This window comes from Candoia aspera, chromosome 1 (genome assembly GCF_035149785.1).
Source record: "Candoia aspera isolate rCanAsp1 chromosome 1, rCanAsp1.hap2, whole genome shotgun sequence".
Lineage (NCBI taxonomy): Eukaryota > Metazoa > Chordata > Lepidosauria > Squamata > Boidae > Candoia > Candoia aspera.
The window spans coordinates 210,248,295-210,270,632 of record NC_086153.1 but is presented as its reverse complement, the minus strand read 5'-3'; the positions used below and the strand labels follow the sequence as shown (position 1 = coordinate 210,270,632).

The 22,338-nt window shown below is 36.1% G+C and overlaps 1 protein-coding gene across 1 annotated transcript in view; it reads right to left on the bottom strand.

Annotated features, from left to right (window-relative positions):
* Nucleotides 1-458: 458 nt before the first annotated feature.
* The window catches only part of VWDE (von Willebrand factor D and EGF domains), a 221,349-nt gene continuing 199,469 nt past the window's right edge, over nt 459-22,338 (bottom strand). The window contains exons 29-30 of the mRNA XM_063307665.1: nt 9,473-9,570; nt 459-671 (exon numbers count right to left, since the gene is read on the bottom strand). Coding sequence (XP_063163735.1) covers nt 660-671; nt 9,473-9,570 — 110 coding nt within the window. The 3' untranslated portion in view covers nt 459-659. The remainder of the gene's footprint in view (nt 672-9,472; nt 9,571-22,338) is intronic.

Below are 22,338 nucleotides of genomic sequence, written 5' to 3'. Positions count from 1 at the left end.
GACAGCAAAAGAGAAATATAATTACATTTTTTATAAAGGCATTCATACCAAACTCATCATACCCCTGATTAGTAAATACCCTGGTCATACAGATTCTGACTATAATCAATTGCTGCTTATAGATGAAAACTATTGTCACAGCACAGGTAGCAAGATTCTGTGCTGCAGCAATGAAGATCCGTCAGACTCTGATGGGCTAATTTCTATAATGTATTGCATGTAATAGTAAACCATTTAAATTTTCTTTTATATATATATATAACATAGTGGTAATTTTAGATACTCATGTTTTACATTATATACTTAATATATTCTTAATGTCTATATTCTTATTTAGTATAGCCTCCTATTTTATCCTACGTTGTTATCATTTCAAGAAAGACTATGTATATTTTACAGAACACTATATTTGTACTGGTCTAAGACCATAATAAATTATGAACTGAACTGAACATCTAGTGTGACACCAGCAACTTGCTAAAGCTTCTGGAGTATGCTCTGAAATCAGTAATTTCTCGACAGAACTTAGTGCTTGGAAGCAGTAGGAGGCATGAGAAATTTACCAGTCCTTTGCAGTGTGCTCTCAGCCAATCTTTAAAAAAAAAAAGTTTCACAATAGCATCAAAATGTGTATCTTCACTGTCCTGTTGTTTTCGTCATCATATGGAGAGCTGTGAAACAGAAATAAGTGCTCAGCCATTAAAAAAACTAGATTGCAAACAGTTTTATGTTACAGTGTCACCAGACAAGTTTAGTATGAAACATTCAAAGTATTGCTGGCATTGCATTATGTTTGATTTTCTTAACCCCACACCCTTCCTTCTCTCAGCCTTCATTATAGTCCAGCTCTCGCAGCCATATGTTACTACAGGGAACATCATTGCTTTAACTATGTGGGCCTTTGTTGTCAGTGTGATGTCTCTGCTCTTAACTATTTTATTGAGATTTGTCATTGATCTTCTCCCAAGGATTAAGCGTCTTCTGATTTCCTGACTGCAGTCAGCATCTGCAGTAATCTTTGCATCTAGGAATACAAAGTCTTTCACTGCTTCTACACTTTCTCCCTCTATTTGCCAGTTATCAATCAAGCTGGTTGCCATAATCTTGGTTTTTTTGAGGTTTAGCTGCAAGCCAGCTTTTGCACTTTCTTCTTTCACCTTCATCATAAGGCTCCTCAGTTCCTCTTCACTTTCAGCCATCAAAGTGGTATCATCTGCATATCTGAGATTGTTAATGTTAATTCCAGAGATTTTAACTCCAGCCTTGGATTCCTCAAGCCCAGCTTGTCACATGATGTGTTCTGCATACAAGTTGAATAGGTAGGGTGAGAGTATACAGCTCTGCCGTACTCCTTTCCCAATCTTAAACCAGTCCATTGTTCCATGGTCTGTTCTTACTGTTGCTACTTGGTCGTTATACAGATTCTTCAGGAGGCATACAAGATGACTTGGTATCCCCATACCACTAAGAACTTGCCACAATTTGTTATGGTCCACACAGTCAAAGGCTTTAAAATAGTCAATAAAACAGAAATAGATGTTTTTCTGAAACTCCCTGGCTTTTTCCATGATCCAGCGGATATTGGCAATTTGGTCCCTAGTTCCTCTGCCTTTTCTAAACCCAGCTTGTACATCTGGCAATTCTCGCTCCATGAACTGCTGAAGTCTACCTTGCAGGATATTGAGCATTACCTTACTGGCATGTGAAATGAGTGCCACTGTTCGATAGTTTGAACATTCTTTAGTGTTTCCCTTTTTTGGTATGGGGATATAAGTTGATTTTTTCCAATCTGATGGCCATTCTTGTGTTTTCCAAATTTGCTGGCATATAGCATGCATTACCTTGACAGCATCATCTCGCGAGATTTTGAACAGTTCAGCTGGGATGCTGTCGTCTCCTGCTGCCTTGTTATTAGCAATGCTTCTTAAGGCCCACTCAACCTCACTCTTCAGGATGTCTGGCTCTAGCTCACTGACCACACCGTCAAAGCTATCCCCGATATTGTTATCCTTCCTATACAGGTCTTCTGTATATTCTTGCCACCTTTTCTTGATCTCTTCTTCTTCTGTTAGGTCCTTGCCATTTTTGTTTTTGATCATACCCATTTTGGCCTGGAATTTACCTCCGATGTGTCTAATTTTCTGGAAGAGGTCTCTTGTCCTTCCTATTCTATTGTCTTCTTCCACTTCCATGCATTGTTTGTTTAAAAATAATTCCTTATCTCTTCTGGCTAACCTCTGTAATTTTGCATTTAATTGGGCATATCTCCCCCTATCACTGTTGCCTTTTGCTTTCCTTCTTTCTTGGGCTACTTCTAGTGTCTCAGCAGACAGCCATTTTGCCTTCTTGGTTTTCTCTCTCTTTGGGATGTATTTTGTTGCCGCCTCCTGAACAATGTTGTGAACTTCTGTCCACAGTTCTTCCGGGACCCTATCTACTAAAACTAGTCCCTTAAATCTATTCTTCACCTCTACTGCATATTCCTTAGGAATATTAGTGAGCTCATATCTAGCTGATCTATGGGTCCTCCCTAATTTCTTTAGTCTGATCCTAAATTGTGCAATAAGAAGTTCATGATCTGAACTACAGTCAGCTCCAGGTCTTGTTTTTACTGACTGTATAGATGTCTGCCACCTTTGGCTGAAAAGGATGTAGTCAATCTGATTTCGGTGTTGTCCATCTGGTGAAGTCCATGTATAAAGCCGTCTCTTAGGTTGTTGGAAGAGAGTGTTTGTTATGCAGAGTGAGTTGTCTTGGCAAAATTCTATCAGCCTATGTCCTGCTTCGTTTTGTTCTCCCAGGCCATACTTACCTGTAATTCCAGGTGTCATTTGACTGCCCACCTTAGCATTCCAGTCTCCTGTGATGAAAATAACATCTCTTTTAGGCATGTTGTGCAGTAGGTGCTGCAGATCCTCATAGAACTGCTCTACTTCAGCTTCTTCGGCATTTGTGGTTGGGGCGTATATTTGGATCACTGTGATGTTAGACGGCTTGCCCTGAATTTGAATTGAGATCATTCTGTTGTTTTTTGGATTGTATCCAAGCACTGCTTTAGCCACTTTACTATTAATTATGAAGGCTACTCCATTTCTTCTGTGGTCCTCTTGTCCACAGTAGTAGATCTGGTGGTCATTTGATGTGAAGTGGCCCATTCCAGTCCACTGACGCCCAAAATGTCTAACTTTAATCTTGACATCTCACCAATAACCACATCCAATTTGCCCTGGCTCATAGATCTTACATTCCAGGTTCCAATGGTGTGTTGATCCTTAGAACATTGGATTCACCGTTCACCACCAGCAGTGTCGGCCGCTAGCCATCCTTTCGGCTTTGAGCTAGCTGCGTCATCACATCTGGGGCTAGTTGAACTATCCTCTGTTCCTCCCCAGTAGCATTTTGACCATCTTCTGACCTGGGAGTCTCATCTTCCGATGGTATACCGACATATCTCTGGTTGTACTGATCCATTTAGTTTTCACGGCAAGAATACTGGGGTGGGTTGCCATTATCTTCCCCAGGGATCGCATTTAGTCTGACCTCTCTGTCATGACCTTCCCGTCTTGGGTGGCCCTTCACGGTTTAGCTCATGGCATCATTGAGGTGCTCAAGCTCCAGCACCACAACAAGGTAACAATCCTTTGCTGAAGAGTAGCAGAGTAAGTTTCTGAAAACATAACTGGATAGTATCAAAGTTGGTATGGGGGGAGAAGCCCCATAGGAAAGATTGAATTTGAAAATGGGATGGATCTAGACAAGGGCTCTGGAGGAAAAAAAATCAGCCCCCCCCCCCCCATGCAACCCTATGGGAGAGACAGTCATGTGACCCAGAGTGGGTCTACTTTTAAGGGGCCAGAATGAATTTCACACACCATACTCTGCATGCTTTTCTAACCTTCTTTAATGTATGATTCTTAGCATGCTATGTAAGGAAATAAAGAAATATAGATGTCACAACAATACAATCTTTAGTTCAGTATCATCTTTGCAATCTGTACTAAGACTAAAGCAGTGTTTATAGGGGATTTCTTTTATTCCCTGTCATTCCCCTTTTTCAAAGAAGATCTTATCTACTTTTATCTATGTACAAATGGAAGTAGTCAATTTATTTACACCAGGACCTTGTACCTACTGATTTGGGATTAGTCACAAGGTGTTCCATTTTATTTATTCTATTTATTATTAAATTTATATGCCACCAAATCTGTTGGATTCACAGCAGCTTTGTTCCAAACATTCCATAGCAGCAACTTTTCATATTAATTACTTTGTATACTCTCCTTGTTCATTTCCTCACATAACTGCTTCCAAATCCAATCCTAACAATGGTCCAAGGCATACAAGAAAAAGGGGAATATTTGTTTGACTGGAGGATGGTTATAGTTGAAATACCGCCCAATAAGTCCAATGGCACTTAATTCCTATTAGATTCTGTACAGGTAGTCCTTGTTTAGCAACTGCCTTGTTTAATGACAGTTTGCAGTTTCAATGGTGATGATAAAAATAACTTTGCAACCAATCCTCACATTTATGAAGGAAACCTGAAGTTAGATGATAAGCACAGGTGGTTTCACTTAGTGACCACTTAGCTTAAGGACCAAGTTGCCAGTCCCAATTGTGACCATTAAACAAGGACTATCTGTATACCTAAGGTAGTGCATAGTGAATATCCCAGCAGCAGAAACCTACAGAAATCTAGACTGATGAGTCCCTTGAATATAAGGCTATGAAAATGCCAACAAAAGGATATGAATAGAATATGCTCAGGTATATTAAGATTTGTCAATTTAGTCACAATCTAATGATAATTTCACATTCTATTGAAAAGAGGCTTTGACATTATGTTTAGTCACATCTAATCCTAATTCTCAGACAGATTCTCTATTAGATTAGGCTGACCAGACTGGTCCATCCTGCCCATGGAACCTCAAGTGAGGTTCCACCTATTTCCAAAGTACCATTCTATCTTTTTATGTATTCAGAAATGAATATAAGGAAAGGTCTTTAAGGCTATCTCTGATACCCTAGTCTATCTGGATGGATGAATGCTTGGTTTGATACCTAGACAAGATACAATTCCCCATTTTTATGTATGATTTGTCACATTGGCATTATACACATTTATATATGCATCTCCTCAGCTGCACACTAAACATGTAATGTATGATATGGCTCAAATGCCATTTTATAGATAGAGTTAGTGCACCTGCTATGCATATGAAAGTGCTTCATAATGAAGAAGGGTATGACGGCAACAGTTATTCAATGTTTTAAATACCTATCTTGCTCTTTCCCCCCAGAATATGGTTTTGTGTTTGTGTGTGTGTGAGTGAAAAAGAGAGAAAGAGAATACTACATTTTATGAAACTGTTTTTTTTTCAAGCAGAAGTGAAAAACATCCAAAAATATATCTTTAGCCAAAACTGAAATTTTACTAAGCTAAATAAGTGGCAACCACAGAGCTAAGAAACAAAGGATTCATGATTTGTTGCAAGCTTCCTTCAGAAATCTTAAAACAAAAATAAGAAACTAACCTATCCATTTCCTGCAGAAGTTTGTAAGACAACAGCTTAGGTGTTAGATGATCTAAACCAGAAAAGTGTTTTGGATATTGAGAAAGTATTGAATGTAAATATATTAAATAAATCAGTTAAGTGTTTGATTATACTGTAGTGTTTCATCTGACTTTTTTGCTAATGATTTTATTAACATTAAAAAAAAACCCAACCAACATCTTCGTACTTGGATTGTTAATCAGTTTTTCCTCTCTCATAAAGAAGTCTGCCATGTCTGAGAGTTTTGATTTTAGAGGCTAGCGAGGGCATTTGTCTTCATGTTTATTTCAAAACCACATTATCTGAATCTTGCAAACAACCTAGACATGTTCAAAATACAATAGATTTTTATAAAAGAGTGATTACTGTGCTAGAAAGTTCATTATCCCCCCAGGAACACATTTAGAAATCCCTTTTTAGCAAAACTCAGAAACAAATTAAACTAAAAATGTCAAAAGATGAATTGGCAATCACTCAGCAACATAAACAAGCACATAGATCTTGGTTTGTTTTTTTCCTCATGAAGTATATATTGTTCAGCCAAAAGGGAACTGCAGTCAAGTGAATGCAACAATGTCTATCTCTTGTGTAGTTTTGAGAAGTATTCACACTCCTTTTTATGTGTTAATGAAATCACATACCAGCTTCATGTTTTATGATTGTTTCACCTCTACTGGATGCCTTTTGATTGGAAAAAAAAAAGGGGGGGGGCAAAACAAGCACAAGTGGTCTCAAGGAACCTCACATACCCTCCTTGTTATGGGGGCCTTGGAGTTGATTTTTCTTTTTAAAAAATTCTAAGATAATTTAACCTGGTGCAATGGGGATAAAATATAGGGTAGCATAGAAGTTTGGATATCATAGAGACAAATTGACTTTTACTAACTAAAAATAGGTTTATTTATTTATACTTCAAATTTCGTTACCACCCAACTCACTTGAGAGAACCTGTTTAAAACAGGTTCACTTATTTTTACAAATGATTTATATCCCACCAATACTACCCTATTCTAATATTATTCCTAATCACATCTCCCTGACAGGGGGAGGTAATCCTGGGCTTGGACTGAGACCCCTCAAACCTGTTGGTCTACCTGCACTTTCCAAATCCTTCTCTCTTAGTTCCCTCCTCCTGCTAGAATATAACCTGGCAGGAATGTTTCCAATAGTTGATTGGCTGTTCCATCACCTAATTAACATACAAATACAGTCATATACTTCAATAAAGTTATCTTCTGCTGAAAGATAACCCATAAATAACTAATAAAAATCGCTTTCTCTTAGACTAGTGGTTCTTAAAGTGAGGGAAATTACCAAGGGAGTAATGGAGCATTTTGTAATTGCTTGTTTGTGTGTCAAGGATCCAGTTTGGGGCTGCTGCTGCCGAGATGTTTCTGCAAAGCAACAAATTCTGTTTTACTTTTTTGGTGGGGAATAATGAGATTATTCGAGACCAGAAAAGGAGATATTTGGGCTAAGCAGTTTAAGAACCACTGTCTTAAACTGTTTGCCAATCATACATACTAACAATCTCTCATGCCTGGTGCCCTCCAGCGGTTTGAGGATTTCATATGTCTGTGGGGAATTCTGGGGATCATTGTCTCCTTGTTCCTAGGCAGGATTTATGCCAGATCTTCACAAAGTAATTTTCAACTTTTGCTTCTAGCTCTAGGAGATGGTCTATCTCAAAGGACTGCCCAGAAACTACAGATAATGTTCAACCAGAATTTTGTTATTTCAATCTCCCATCAGATTAGTTTTGTTTCTAAGTATTTTCAAGACAAATGCATCAAAATATAAAACCCGTAGTAATCTCACTTGAAGGGTCTTGAGTTAAAACATTTGCACTTGAAAAAAAAAGTTACTTATGACTACTTATGACTAGAATCCTTCAGAAGTGTCATTAGTTACCTGTACTTTCAGAAGCATTTATGACAGTCTGTTATCAAATATTTTTACTCAGATAAGTTAACTCTACTGGATACAGTAGGATTTACTTTTATGTGAGAGTAAATACAACCATAGAGTTATTTTCAATTAATTATAGCTGGATTTTGGGATCTATGTTGAGAAGAAAAGATCTCTAAATAAGACATCTCTTTCCAGGCAAATTTTGAGATATAAAGGCAAGATAATTATTTTGTATTAAAATTTTCAACAATTTTATCACACAAACACAATGCATTCCCATAATTCAGATTGTGTTTCAATTCATTTATGGTCTGGTGGATTTGGGAATTTATGTCTTCACCATTCGCCATTTAATTATTTCCTTTTTGATATTCTGTTTTATCTCTTCAACTAACCATTCTGTTCATGATTTATGTCCAGTTTAGGCATAAATTGTGTAGAAACAAGTGTCACAATTTATCAAGGTGGAAAAAGAAGGAAATATCCTTCACTGTAAGTAGACAATGGAAGTCATCATTATGGGGTGCTGTGAAAACTGATTTATGTGTATTTACAAGCATTAGAATATTAAACAGTGAAGACAGCTGCTTCCTTTCTGTTCCACTATTGGGGTCCTAAGTATTATACACAAAGGGCTTATTTGTTTGTTTGTTTGTTTATTTATTCAGTTTGTAGGGCTGCCCATCTCAAATCCATGACTTTTGAGTATTTAACAATACTTAAAAACAAGGAAAAGAACACATAACAAAATTATAAATAACATATATAGCAGCTGAGAAAAACCAACCAAGAACTATTAGCACAACTATGATATGGGCTCAGCCACACATCTAGTGTAGATATATAGTATAGTATTATATAGTATATAATGAGTGGTATGAGTGATAAGGTATAGTCTGTGATCCTATCTGCACAATCCTGGTCATACTGGGATAGGCCTAAGCCACAGAGTTTTATATACATACAATCTATTAATCTCAGAATTTGGACAGAGTATAGAGACTAGCTGTTAGTTTTACTCTTCATCTGAAATTTCAAAGCTTAATTGAGTACTAGGAAGATAGTTTCACTGAATTTTGCTGGACTTCCTTCTAACCATGCTTGGTTAGGAGTGGCCTGTAATCTTTCTGGAACTGACTTACTTGATGACAAGATAAACTGAGTTAGTAAGAGTGCAGTGACCCCATTGTGTGCCATTTCTCATATACTAAAGCTCCTGCTAACACTTCTTGAAATTCTATTTACTGTGCAATGGTTCACTGATAGGAAAAATGGATGCTCAGCATTTGATCTGGTATTTTCTACAAAGTGCAACGAAGTTCCACTTCATTTGTGAGCTGACAGATCTCATGCTTCACATTTACAATCATGTCAATGTTTTGAAAACATACCTGATAATTTTGGTTTTGATATAACAGAAAGGTCAGCTTGCAAAATGCCATTAAAAAAAAAATCTGCATTTAAACACATACAGGCAATCAATCTCTTTAGTTTATTTCATTGAAACCAAGGGTTTCATAGCAGAAATTGAAGCACTTCAGAAATTGCAGGATGCTTCCCACTATCTCTGGCTATAGTTGCTCAGTTTAAATAGCTATTATGAAATCTGAAATTACAATAAATCTTGTTTCTTCTTATCTGCATGTACTGTATGCTAATTTCAAAGTAAAAGCTGTATTTGCTGGGAAGAATGTCACTGTCATATTGGTGTCATGAAATACACTAATAACTATAATTTTGAGTTGAAAGGTGACGATACTTCCAGAATACTGAATGTGAAAAGCCTGCTATAAGTGTCTCATCTAACATTATCTAAATACAGTAGACTATGGGTTCTTCTATGTCCCATTTCCTCAATTCCATATAAGTTAATTAGATTTCATAAGTTATTGAGAAACTAAACAAAAGCCAAATTCTTTTTATATGCATGCCTGAAATAGTTCAATTGCATTGCCATTTAATTCCCCTTTCATTAATCAGTACCACTGTTTGAAACAATACCATACCTTCTTTCCACAGTCAGAACCACCATATCCACTTCTACAAGCACAGACATTTGGCTGGATGCATCTGCCTCCAAACAGGCATTTTGGTTCACAAAGAGCTGTGACAAAACAACACATAAATATTATTTCTAAACCCACACAATTATATTAAAATGTTAAATATGGCTTGCCACTTGAAGCACTTATGGCCCCCATCCTCATGGCTTTGCAGAAGCAGGTGCAAATGTGGCTGTTCTGTAGGGTCTTTGGGGTTAATTGTATTTAGCAATGTGACTTTTTATAATTCTATGATTTCCTGGTTAATAATATCAATTATTATTCTTAGTTATTCTTTGTTATTAATGTCAATTAGATTTTGTGGACAACCCTTTAATATGACAATCATTCAAGTTTATACTCCAACCACCGATGCAGAAGAAGGGGAGATTGATGAGTTTTATGATCAAATTCAATTTGAAATTAAAGAATATGCAAGGAAGAAATGTTGCTTGGGATTGGAGACTGAAACCCAACATTGGAAATATTAAGGAAGAAAATGTAGTTGGATTTTACGGCTTAGGAAACCAAAATGAAGCAGGTGAATGGCTTATCTATTTCTGCTACTCCAATGATTACTTCATAGCTAACACTGTCTTCAGATAACCAAAAACAATGCCTGTATACATGGACATCACCAGATAGAGTACACAGAGATCATATTGGCTAAATTACTTCTAAAAGGAGGTGGGAAAAGCTCAATTACAGCATCAAAGATATGACTAGGAGCTGCCTATGGAACAAAACATGAATCAACTTGCTCATGTGCAAGTTCCAAGTTAAGTGAAAGAAGACAACCAACCAATTTCTATAATATGATCTTGAACGTATGCAGCACCCATCATTTTCTATGAGAATATCAGGAATCACTTTGAAGACCTGAACCTCATTGATAGAAGCAGAGGAACTGTGGAATGAACTTAAAGAAGTCACTAAGGATGATTGTGTAAAGAATATGCCAAAAGTGAAGAAACAGAAAAAAGCAAACTGGATGTCAGAACAAACTGAAAATTTCCAAGAAGAGAAGAGAAGCCAAAGCCAAGAAAGACAAAAAGTCCAGGAAGGAACTTAACAGGTTCAGATAACTGTTAGAAGGTACAAAAAGCAGTATTACAACAGCATTGTTCTCTTCCAATATGACTTTGTTCATATGAATGCTTTACTTCCATTGACAGTTATTTGGAGTATTAGCCAATGCTGCACTTAGGTTTGCATGAATAACATTCTATTATATCTACCCATCTATCATCCACCACCACCACCACCACCACCATCATCTGTATATCTACAGTATCTGTATATGTGTATGTGTGTGTATGGATAGAATAGCTTTTGTGAATAGAAATTCTTTATCTTATTTTTCTTTTCATGTTTTCTTCTCATTGTCCTTGTACTGTTCTCTTGAGATAATGGTTAGAGCCACAAAAGAATGCCAAGACTCTGACTTCTCTATGAGAAAGATATAATATTTGAGATCTATTAGTTAATGGGCCCAGACTGACCTATTCAGTTGCAGCAAATGCACAGAGGTATATTTGAACAAACTTAAAATGGGATAAATACAACAACTACAATGGCAGCTATTTATTTTTATAATAGTCAGGTTTCTATTCTCAAGAAAAATGGAAGTAGATGGAAGTAGGCAAGTAGATGGAAGTAGACAAGGGCTGTGAAATTGAGCTGAAGCTCTCTAACTACAGTGGCAACAAGTAGATGTGAAGCACAGTAAAACTAGCTTCACTTCAACCCTATTTACACTGATGGAAACCAATACTTCTCAAAGCTTTTTTTCTATTTTGAATCCTGCACTTTGTTGGCCTGCTATATGAAGTTCCAGAAACAATCCCTTTTGCTTTTTTTTCTTTTTTTCATGTCAGAAGCACCTACCAAGGCACTTCTGTATTGAAAGGATTTGCCGGTGACATCACTGTTGCCCGAGGGACACCTGAAGGGGCTCCTTTCATGTCCCTGTTATTTTCCCACCGAAGTGGTGCCTATTTACCTACTTGTATTTGCATGCTTTTGAACTGCTAGGTTAGCAGGAGCTGGGACAAGTTGACGGGAGCTCACTCCATCACACAGCTTGCGCTCTCGGGTTTCGAACTGCCAAGCTGCCAACCTTAATGGTCCTCTGACTCAGTGTCTTACTTATCCCTTTTGCTGAAGTGTCCTTATTTGGTCTGAAACTGTAGCTGTCTGAGTCAAGGAATTAATTGCCAAGGTTTAGGAAGTTAGGAAGCAGAGGTGGTATCCTGAGCAACTCTTTTTGGCACAAGGCTTTTTTTTTTTTTTAATTTGTCCAAACATTTTAACAAATTGTACTTTCAGCTGGTTGAACAATTATTCCTTTCATTTTTGTGATGGTTTTCTGGATTGCTTTTTCCCTTCAGTTTTTAATCATGCTAGATCCCACAAATTCTGTGATTACTGTACAAGGACGTATTTCTGGACTGTACAGATGCACAAACCAGGTTAAATCTGGATTGTGTCAGTGAAATTCATTTATTAATCCACTAAAGTTATTTTACATTAACTGCTGGTAAATCCACATTTGTTGATATATATACACACGCACACACACGGCATATATGACACGTGTGTGTGTGTGTGTGTGTATGTATATATATATGAGACACACAGATATATGTATTTGTATGCAACTTTTGTATGCAACTTTTTCAAATGTTTGGAGGCATCTTTACCAAACACGTATCTCTGTGTGAACTTTGGAATAGAGAATGATAGACACCAGTCAAGCATTGATGGCTGCCAATCTGTGTGGCGCTGGAGCCACTATTGGTGGATAGTGCTAACATGCTGCAATAGAAATCTGGGGAAGATTCCTTTTTAGGCTCAGTTCAAACTTGTAATGAGCCTCCCTTCCACATAATGCCATGATTCCATATTTCCTTACAACTACAAGAGTCATAAAAGCTTATATTTTCATTCAGAAATCATATATCCTATGTATCTGAAATTATTTCATGCCATAAACCAAACCTTTTCTACCAAGTCCCTGAAGTAAGCTCATTCTTTTTCTTAAGTTTGCTGAACATAGCATTCAATGGTGAAAAAAGTCACATTAAGCTTGCAATTCTTTTGTACATGTTCAGTTAAAGGATGCTGTTTTAAACAATTCTAATGGATTGCTATGTTACTGAAAGAGAGAGATAAGTTTACCATTTTCGGCCATACACTGGACATTTGAAAAAAGACGACTCAGATAGTGTTGCAGTGTTCCTGCTTTTTGTTAGTCTTCTGAATATGGTGGTTTGGGGGTTTTTCAAGGCAGTTGATTCTGAATAAGTTGTGAGTTCATCTGGCAGCTTTTCTGCATTATTAGTTGTAACAAATGCACTTCCTATATTGAAAAAAAAGAACTTTGTTTTTCATATACTTTCCTAAGTATATTGTTTGACCACAAAAAAAGTATGCCATGTTTTGAAATACAGTACCAAATGATGCTTGAACTCCTTTAGCTTCTTTGAATTCTTTTTGCTTAATCACTTTATACACATGTTGTCTGTCCTTACTGGAATTTATTGAGATTGACGGGTGATCAAATCAGTGTCAACTCTTAGCAACCACATAAACAGATTTTCTCCGTGATGATCTGTCCCTAACCCTTCCAATGGTGCACCCATCAACACTGTAACTTAGTCCATCCCCCTTGCTGCTAGTCATCCTCTTTTTCTGTTTCCTTCCACCTTTTCCAGCATTACAGCCTTCTCGAGAGAGCTGGGTCTTCACAAAATGTGTCCAAAGTAGTCACAAAGAAAACCACTGCTTGCATGATTCTAATTTTTGTAGGTATAAATAGTCACAGCATCTGAATATCTTTTCAAACTCTTCTTTGTTACCCTACTAAGTGCCAGTCTGTGGTATACTGTAGTTCTTGAGCTGCTTGTTCCTTTACTGTTAACAGTCAATCTTAAAAGGCAGAAGCTATCTAACACTTCAGTGTCTTCACTGTCAATTTTAAGGCTGGTTGCTGTACATTTTGTCATTAGTTCTTTTTCATATTTGGCAGTAGTCCCATTTTTCACTGTGTTTCTTGACTTTGCATACTAGAGCTTGCCAATCATTTGCATTTTCAGCTATCCGAGTAGAGTCAGGTTATTGATGTTTCTTCCTCCAGTTTCTTCCTCCATGCTCATCTTCCAATTCAGTTTCCCTTAACATATATTCCACATATAGGTTGAATAAATAAGAGGAAGTATACAATCTTGTCTCCTTGCAATCCAGGAGCCATTTTCTGTCTGAAGTGTAGCTTCCTGACCTGTGTGTGGGTCTCACATAATGACAATGAGATGTTCTGGGATTCCTCTCTCTCTCTCTCTCTCTCTCTCTATATATATATATATATATATATATGTATATATACACACATACATACACACACACAGACACACACAGACACACACAAATATATAAATATAAATACAAATATAAATAAATAAATTTTATTAAACATTTTAAAGAGAACATACAAACTAACACAGAATAAAAAGAACAAAGAAAGAGAGAGAGAGAAGAAAGAAAGAAAAAAAACAAAAGTGCAGAAAAAAAGGATAAAAAGAAATAGAAAGCTTCTGATTTCCTATGTAGCAAATACAAGTATGATTACAAAGGTATATCTTACTCTAAGATTACAAAAAAAACACTAACTTTTTTCTATTATCCATTTTTTTCCTAATCCTTAAAACCACAAATCATAAGTGCATTTTTTTTCTGTTTCATGCAAAAAGTCTACTGTATAAAGGATTTCCAGTCAGCCATAAATATAGATATTGTCTTTTCTCTAACCAAAGAATTTAGCCACCTCTGCAAGTTCCATCATCTTCACCAACCACTCTTCCATTGTGGGTAGTGTTGAACCTTTCCACTTTTGAGCATATAGGAATCTTGCTGCAGTTGTCATATATAAAAACAGAGTTCCATGACTTTTTCCTAGTTGCTTGTCCTTTAGTCCAAAAAGAAAAGCCTCTGGTCTCAATTGTACTTTAATCTTTAAAACCTTCTGAATTAATTAATTTATTTGCATCAAAAAAAAATTGGCTCTTTTACATGTCCACCAAACATGATAAAATGTCTCTTCATGTTCTTCACACTTCCAGCAAAGATTCAAAGTACCTTTATACATTCTGCACAATTTCTCTGGTGACAAATACCCATGATACATCATTTTATAAAAATTCTCTTTAAGGTTAGAACATAATATAAATTTCAATCCTTTCAGCCACATATTTTCCCATTGTTCCATTTGTATATTGTAACCAATGTTTTTAGCCCATTTTATCATACATTCTTTCACTTGTTCTTTTTCTGTCTCATATTTCAACAAAAGTTTATAGATTTTAGCAATAATATGTTCATCATTAGTACATAATTCTGTTTCAAACTCAGTCTTGCATTTTTCAAAACCATAAAAACTTTTATCCACTTTAAGTCTTTCTGATAATTATACATCCAGTAAGAAAACCATTGACAAGATATCCTTCTATTGTCAAAACTCTTGATTTTATTTCACAATCCCCTTGAGAAAATTCTAGTACATCAGGTAAGTTAACCATTTTTGTTAACTTATCATTTCTCATCTATAAAATAAATGTTTCTTGTGCTAGAAGCCACCAAGGTGTTTTCAGGCAGAACTTAAATTTATATTTATTCCATACTCTAAGAATGGCCTGCCTGACATAATGGTTTTTGAAATTTACATTAACTTTAGTCTTATCATACCATAGATACCCATGCCACTCAAATCTCAGATCAGGTCCTTCTAACTCCAATAGCCTTTTATTTCTTAACAACACCCACTCTTTCATCCAAACTAAACAACAGGCAGCAAAATATAATTTCAGATCTGGTAGACCCAATCTTCCTCTTTCCTTTGCATCTTGCAGTACCTTATATTTGACTCATGTTTTTCCCCTGCCATACAAATTTAGATATATCCTTCTGCCATCGTTTAAATGGTATATCAGCTGACAAAACACGTATTGTCTGAAACAAAAACAACGTTCTAGGTAAAACATTCATCTTAATCACAGAAATTCTACCCAACAGTATCAATTCTAGTTTGTCCCATCTTGACATATCTTTTTAAACTTCATTCCATGTCTTAACATAGTTATTTTGAAATAACATACAATTCATATTTGTCATAGTTATACCCAAGTATTTTATCTTCTTCTCAATTTATTTCTTAAAACCCATTTTATTCATCAATTCTGTTTGATCTTGTATCTTCATGTTTTTGTTAACACCTTTACCTTCTGTTTATTAATCTTGAAACCTGCTAATGCCCACATTCTTTTAATTTACTTATTAAAATTTCAATTCCCTTTAAAGGGTCTGCTAAAACCAAAACCAAGTCATCTGCAGAATCTCTCAACTTGTATGATTCTCTTTTAACCTTTATGCCCACAATCCTCTCATCTTGTCTTATTTCTCTATTCAATATTTCAAGAACTAAAATAAACAAAAGAGGGGACAGTGGACACCCTTGTCTTGTTCCTTTTTGCATCTCACATGTTTTGGTTAAATCTCTATTAATGATTATTTATAGTTAACCCTAACTATAAATCAGTTTCACCCATTTTATAAAATTCCCTCCAAAATTCAGATCTTCCAAAACCTTAAACAAGAAAGTCCTGTTCAGATTGTCAAAAGCCTTCTCTGCATATAAAAAGATCAATGTGGGCTGTTTTTCATTATGTTGCTCCAAATATTCCAAAATATCCAACACAGTTCTAATGTTATTTTTCAATTGTCTTTTAGGTAAAAACCTACATTGATCCTCATGAATAAATTCTTGCAAAATTATTTTCAGTCTTTCAACTAAAATAGTTATAAACAACTTATAATCATTATTCAACAATGATATTGGTCTGTAATTCCTTGCTGAAGTCAAATCTTGTCCCTCTTTAGGTATTAATGTTATATTAGCCTCTTTCCAAGTCTCTCGCATCTTTCCTCCCTGTAGAATAGAATGCATTGTGTTTTGTTAAGGTTGCAAAAATCATCCTCAAAGCACTTATAATACAAAATTGATAGTCCATCTGGTTCAGGCACCTTTACTGGTTTACTTCTTTAAATTGCTTCTGAAACTTCCCTAATCATTATAGGTCCATTCATAATTTGTCTTTGTTCTTCTGTAATCCTTGGTATTTTTTTTTTCTAAGATATTCATCTATTTTCTCCAATGAAATATCATGTCCTTTATACAAATTAGAATAATACTGATAAAATGTTTTTTGTATGCCATAATTGTCCATCAATACAGTATCTCCCCCTTGTAATTTCAATATAATTTTCTCTTTCTGTTTGCAATTTATAAGCCAGCCATTTCCCTGGTTTATTTGCAAATTCAAAATTTCTTTGCTTTGCATAATTCAATTTTATTTTCATTTTTCTTATTGTTAACATAGATAACTGTTGCTGTAAAATCTTAATTTGTTGGGAGATACTTATATTCCCTGTGGAGTTCCTTAATTCTTCTTCTTTTCATTTCATCCAATATATTTTATATTTTCTCTTGCCCCTTTTTCTTAAGTTCAGAATTATGTTGTATCAAATAACCTCTAATAAAGGCTTCATTTGCATCCCAAACCATTCTTATATCAGTACCTTTACTGAAATTATTTTCAAAAAATTATTTTAATTTGTTTTTACAATCCTCAACAATTTCATCTTTCTGTAACAATGCTTCATTTAGTCTCTATCTGAAAGAACTAGATTTTCTTTTATAAACCACATTCACAGTAATATGATTTGAAAAGGTCTTTGGTAAAATCTCTACCTTAGAAATTTTAATAGCCAAGTCACTTGAAATCCAAATCATATCAATTCTTGAAAAAAATCTGTGTCTTTCTGAAAAATAGTTGTACTCTCTACCATTCTTATTTCTCTATACATCGACCAAGCCTAAATTGTCCATCAAATCAAAGAAAACTTTTGGTAATTTACCCTGAGTAATTTTAATATTTATCTCAAAAGTCCTGTCTAGTTGGGGGGAAACCACTCCATTTCAATCTCCCATCAAACACCAACTTTCATAAGGAAAGTCCATTAGTCTCTCCATAAGTTTATAAAAGGTCCCTTTATCTTCATTTAGGGCATAAACTCCAAGGACCATTGTTTTAACTCCATATATATCTTCTACTCCAACAAATCTACCGTGTTCATCAGTTAATACAAGTTCTATGTTTAGGTGAGGGTTAATGTACAAAATAACTCAATTTCTCTTTTTAATATCTGCTAAAATAAATTCTTTGCCCGAAGATTTATAGGTCTATTGATATGAGTCTCTTGTAGGCAAATAATGCTTTAACTTTTTCAAAGAATGAACTATTTTTTCCTCTTTTGAGGAGCATTTGCTCCATTTATATTCCATATTAAACATCTGTAATCCGTACTGAGTCCAAAAATCTAGAAAAGTCCATACCTGTAGCACCAAGCTCAGTATCATCTTTTCCCAATTCCTGTTGCATCTGTTTGTAGTTCCCTCTGAAATCTCCATTTCTATCTCCTCCAATTCTCCTTTACAAAATCTCTCACCTTCTGAACAGAATTCAGTCTAAACCTTTGCTGTTTAAAAGTAAAAATCCCACCTTCCAATTTATCCCATTGAAATGGAATCTTTTTCCATTTTAATTTTTTAGCCAAGAAGGAGTTTTATTTTCTCTTGCATGAAATTCTAATAGGAATCTCTTTCAAAACAATTGTGTCAGTATTACCCATTTTCAATCTTGTGTTAAAATGCTGCTGCAGGACTTGATCCCTTGTCTTCTTTCTAACAAAATGCACCAAAATATCCCTAGGAACATTCCTCATTCTGGCAAATCTGGAATTTATTCTATAAATCTTATCAATTTCTGCCTCCATATCTTCCTTCTCGAGATCCAAAAACTTTGCCAAAACATTAACAAGCTGCTCTGTAATATTTTCATCTGGAACCTCTGGTACAGCTCTAAATCTCAAACAGAATTTTTCTCCCTCAATTCCAGTAAAGCCAAATTACCCAATTCTCTTTCCAACTCTCTACCTTGAACCTCTGTCTTACTCTCGAAAAGTTCCACTCTATCATTAATTGGTTTTCTCTCTCCAGATATTTGCTTTATAAAACTTTCCATCTTTTCAACATCTTCTCTCATCTCGTCTCTTAACTTTACAACTCTTTCCTCCATTCTTTTTTCAAAGGCATCCATTTGTTTCTCCATCTGATCAAATTTATTTCCCATCTGTTCAAAACAGTTCTGAAGTATATCTTGTGTAATTATTTTTTCTGCAGGCTGCTCCAGGGAGCCCCTTCTGCCCTCTCTTTGTCTAATAGCCACTTTTAATCCAAAAATGAAGCTGTCTCAAGCAGGCAAAATAAAGACAAACCTCTCCTCCCATCTCACATATTAGTAGCTCTAGATAGCTTCAGCCACAACAAGTGTCATATCTCCATGACAACTAAACATCACAGTCTGTTTCTTTACCTTATCTGCAGATTCCCCCAATTACATACACTCTTTAAGGATAAACAACAAGCATTCCCACACCAGGCTAGTTTCTTTAACTGGCTTAGTGAAAAAAAATTAAGAAAAAAAGACTGTCCCCTGGTCCATTTTAAAACTTTCTTATATCTTCTCTTAATTAAGCTTTTTGCAAATAGTTCTTGAGTCTTTAAAGCAAAGTCTCTCTTGGTTTCTTTTGTAATCTTGAAAGAAGGTTTAACTCACCACAAGCAGTCTTTGCTGCAGAGGAAATCTCTCTTCATCTGTAATTTAATTACTTCCTGAAATGACTAAGAAATGGGGAAAGCAAGGCTTTAATATCTGTATTGGCTCCACTGCAGTTAGGAGTGTAGATGGAATTCCAGGACTCCTAGCAGCTCAACTGCCAAGCCAGCTGCAAAAACGTTTCCATTTCTGCAGTTAACTCAGAGGGAACCATCTGGAGCACACATGGTTTATCACAATCTCCCTTTGATTCAGGGAGACTGCACTGGCCAGAATCTGCCTTCCAGCCAGAATTCTCAGCTATGGTCAGCCTGCCATGATTTCCCACCGGAAACTATTTGCCTGGGATTCCTATTTTTTTAAGCAGATTCCACAGCTAGACATCATCAACACAATCAAAGGCCCTTCTATAATCAATATATGACTTATTTTTGGTATTTCTTAGCTTTCTCAATTATCCCTTGTGCATCAGCAATAAAGTCCAATATGTCCAATATGTTGGCTGCCATGTTATTCTCCATATTTGCTGGCTTGCTTGGTTAGAACTTTTACTGCTTTCTATTCTGTTGCTTGCCATATCTGTGTTCATATTCCATCAATTACTGTAGCCTTCCAACTTGGTTGTGGCCAGAGTGCTGCTCTAACTTCATCTTCTGCTACTAAAGGTTCTTGTAAGTAGGGAATATCTTCTAAGGTATCTTTGGTGTTGACATCTCCATTGTACAGAATTTCAGTATATTCCTTTGTTTGATCTTCTTTGAATCAGTTAATATCTATCCATTGGCATCTTTTAGCATACCAGTTCAAGGATGGCACCTCCTTCTGAATTCAGCAATAACTTTTGAAAGACTTTCCTTGTTTTTCCATATTTGATTCCATTTTCAGTGTCTTTACAGATATTGTTGTATTACTGTTTCTTGTCGCTTCTAACAGTTCTCTAAAATTCTTTGTTATGTTCCTTCCTGAGCTTTTTGTCTTTCTTGGCTTGAGCTTCGTTTCTCTTCTTGGCAATTTCCAGTTTGTTCTGACATCCAGTTTGCTTTCATCTGTTTCTTCATCTTTGGCAGAATCTTTTCATGTTCATCTTTAATTACTTCTTTAAGTTCATTCCACAGTTCCTCTTGTTCCCTGTACATGAGGTTCAGGACTTCAAAGTGATTCCTGATGTTCTTCTTGAAATGATGGGTATATGCTCAAGATCATACTGTGGAAACTGGTTGGCTTTTTTCTTCTGCTTTAGCTTAACTTGCACATGAGCACTTCATGCTCTATTCAACAGTCAGCCTCTGGCCACATCTTTGCTCTTATAACTGAGATCTTCCATTTCCTTGTACCAATAATATAGTCAATTTGATTTCTGTGTACTCTGTCTGGTAATGTCCATGTACATAGGCAACATTTTGATTGTTTGAATACAATGATAGCAATGAAGAAATCATTGGATTGGAAGAAACTGATTAGTTGTTCTCTTGCTTCAATTTGGTTTCTTAGGCCATATAATCCAACTACACTTTTCTCCTTAATATTTCCAATTTTGGCATTCCAATCTCCAACCACAAGCAGCAAATCTTGCTTGCATGTTCTGCTGATTTTACACTGAACTTGATCATAAAACTCATCAACCTCATGTTCTTCTGTATCAGTGCTTGGAACATAAACTTGGATAATTGTTGTATTAAAGGGATCTCCATGAAGTTTAATTAATATTATTCAGTTATTGACTGCACTGTGGTCAAATACTGTTCTTGTTATACCCTTCCTAACTATGACAGCAACGCCATTCCGTTTTTATTTCTCCGGTCCTGAGTAGTAAACAGTGTGATCTTTTGACAGAAAGTGTCCAATTCTTGTCCATCTCAAACTGCTGATACCTAGGATATAATGTGTGTAGATTCATTTAATCTTTTATTGTGTTGAGCTTTCCCATGTTCATCCTTTCCATGTCTGTACTCTTAATTCTACCTTTGCAGCTTCAGATTTTGTTTTCCTGCATGGCAACATCAGCAACTAGACTTTAATCTAGCCACGTCATAAACTCCATTATTACTCTGAAAGATCCTCAGGTCTTCCTCAGTAGTATGCTGGGTGTCACCTGACCTGAGTGGCCCATCATCCAGCATTATATTGTCCATAAGTTTATATTTTCTATCCATGTGGGGTTTTTGGTAAAATACAGGAGTGGTTCACTATTGCCATCTCCCGCACAGTATGAAATGATGCCTTTGCCATTGTCAGTGAAACGATCTGCCTTCAGCATCATCCTATATCAATGCTCTCCAATATACTGTAGGTGCCTGTTTGCATTAGCAGGGCAGCTGGGATGACCTTCACACCTTGAGTGATCCTGTTGGGGTTATAAACTCTTGGCATACACTCCTGGCATTCTTCACTTATCCCTTGCAAAACCTCCCCCTTTCTGCAACAATGAGGCAGCACAGCCGGATTTGAGGGAAGGGGGGACTGAAATTGGGAGAGCATACAACTAGATTTCATTTCAACTTCCCAGAGTTGAAGATGACATGGAGTTTGCTTGGATTTCATTAGAGTGTCTACTGGGGATAAAGCAAACCATTGCTCATAGCTGAAAGGAACATGAATAAGCTTGCTCTGCTTCTGCACTAATAGATGTTTTGATCTCACAGGATCTATTTGGCTTCTCCCTCTATCTCTGAACTGAAAAGGAAAACCAAGTCATCATTTCTAAAAAATAATTCTTCTTTACATCAGCGTTTCTCAGAGTGACACACAGTAACAGCACAATCACAAAGTAAAAGAAGTATAGACTGAAACAGTAGCTAAAGGGAGCAGGAACTAAAAATATAAGAGATCAAAATCTTAAAAGGGAACTGCTGCAGAAAATTGTCCTCTTGCATAGGGCTGGGCCAACCACTCAGAGAGCACTTCAAGCTGGATTGCATAGCCGTTCTGCTTCTGCCTCAGTAAGCACTCAGAAAAAGAAGTGCTATTGGAGAGGAAACTGCCTACCCCCATTTCATTTTCCAAGCTTGTAGCTGGAAGAGAGAGATGAAGGTTCATTGGTCTTGTTTGTCTGATTCTAAGGCCATGCCAATTGTAGCATATCTATTGAAGGCAGAGCAAAGC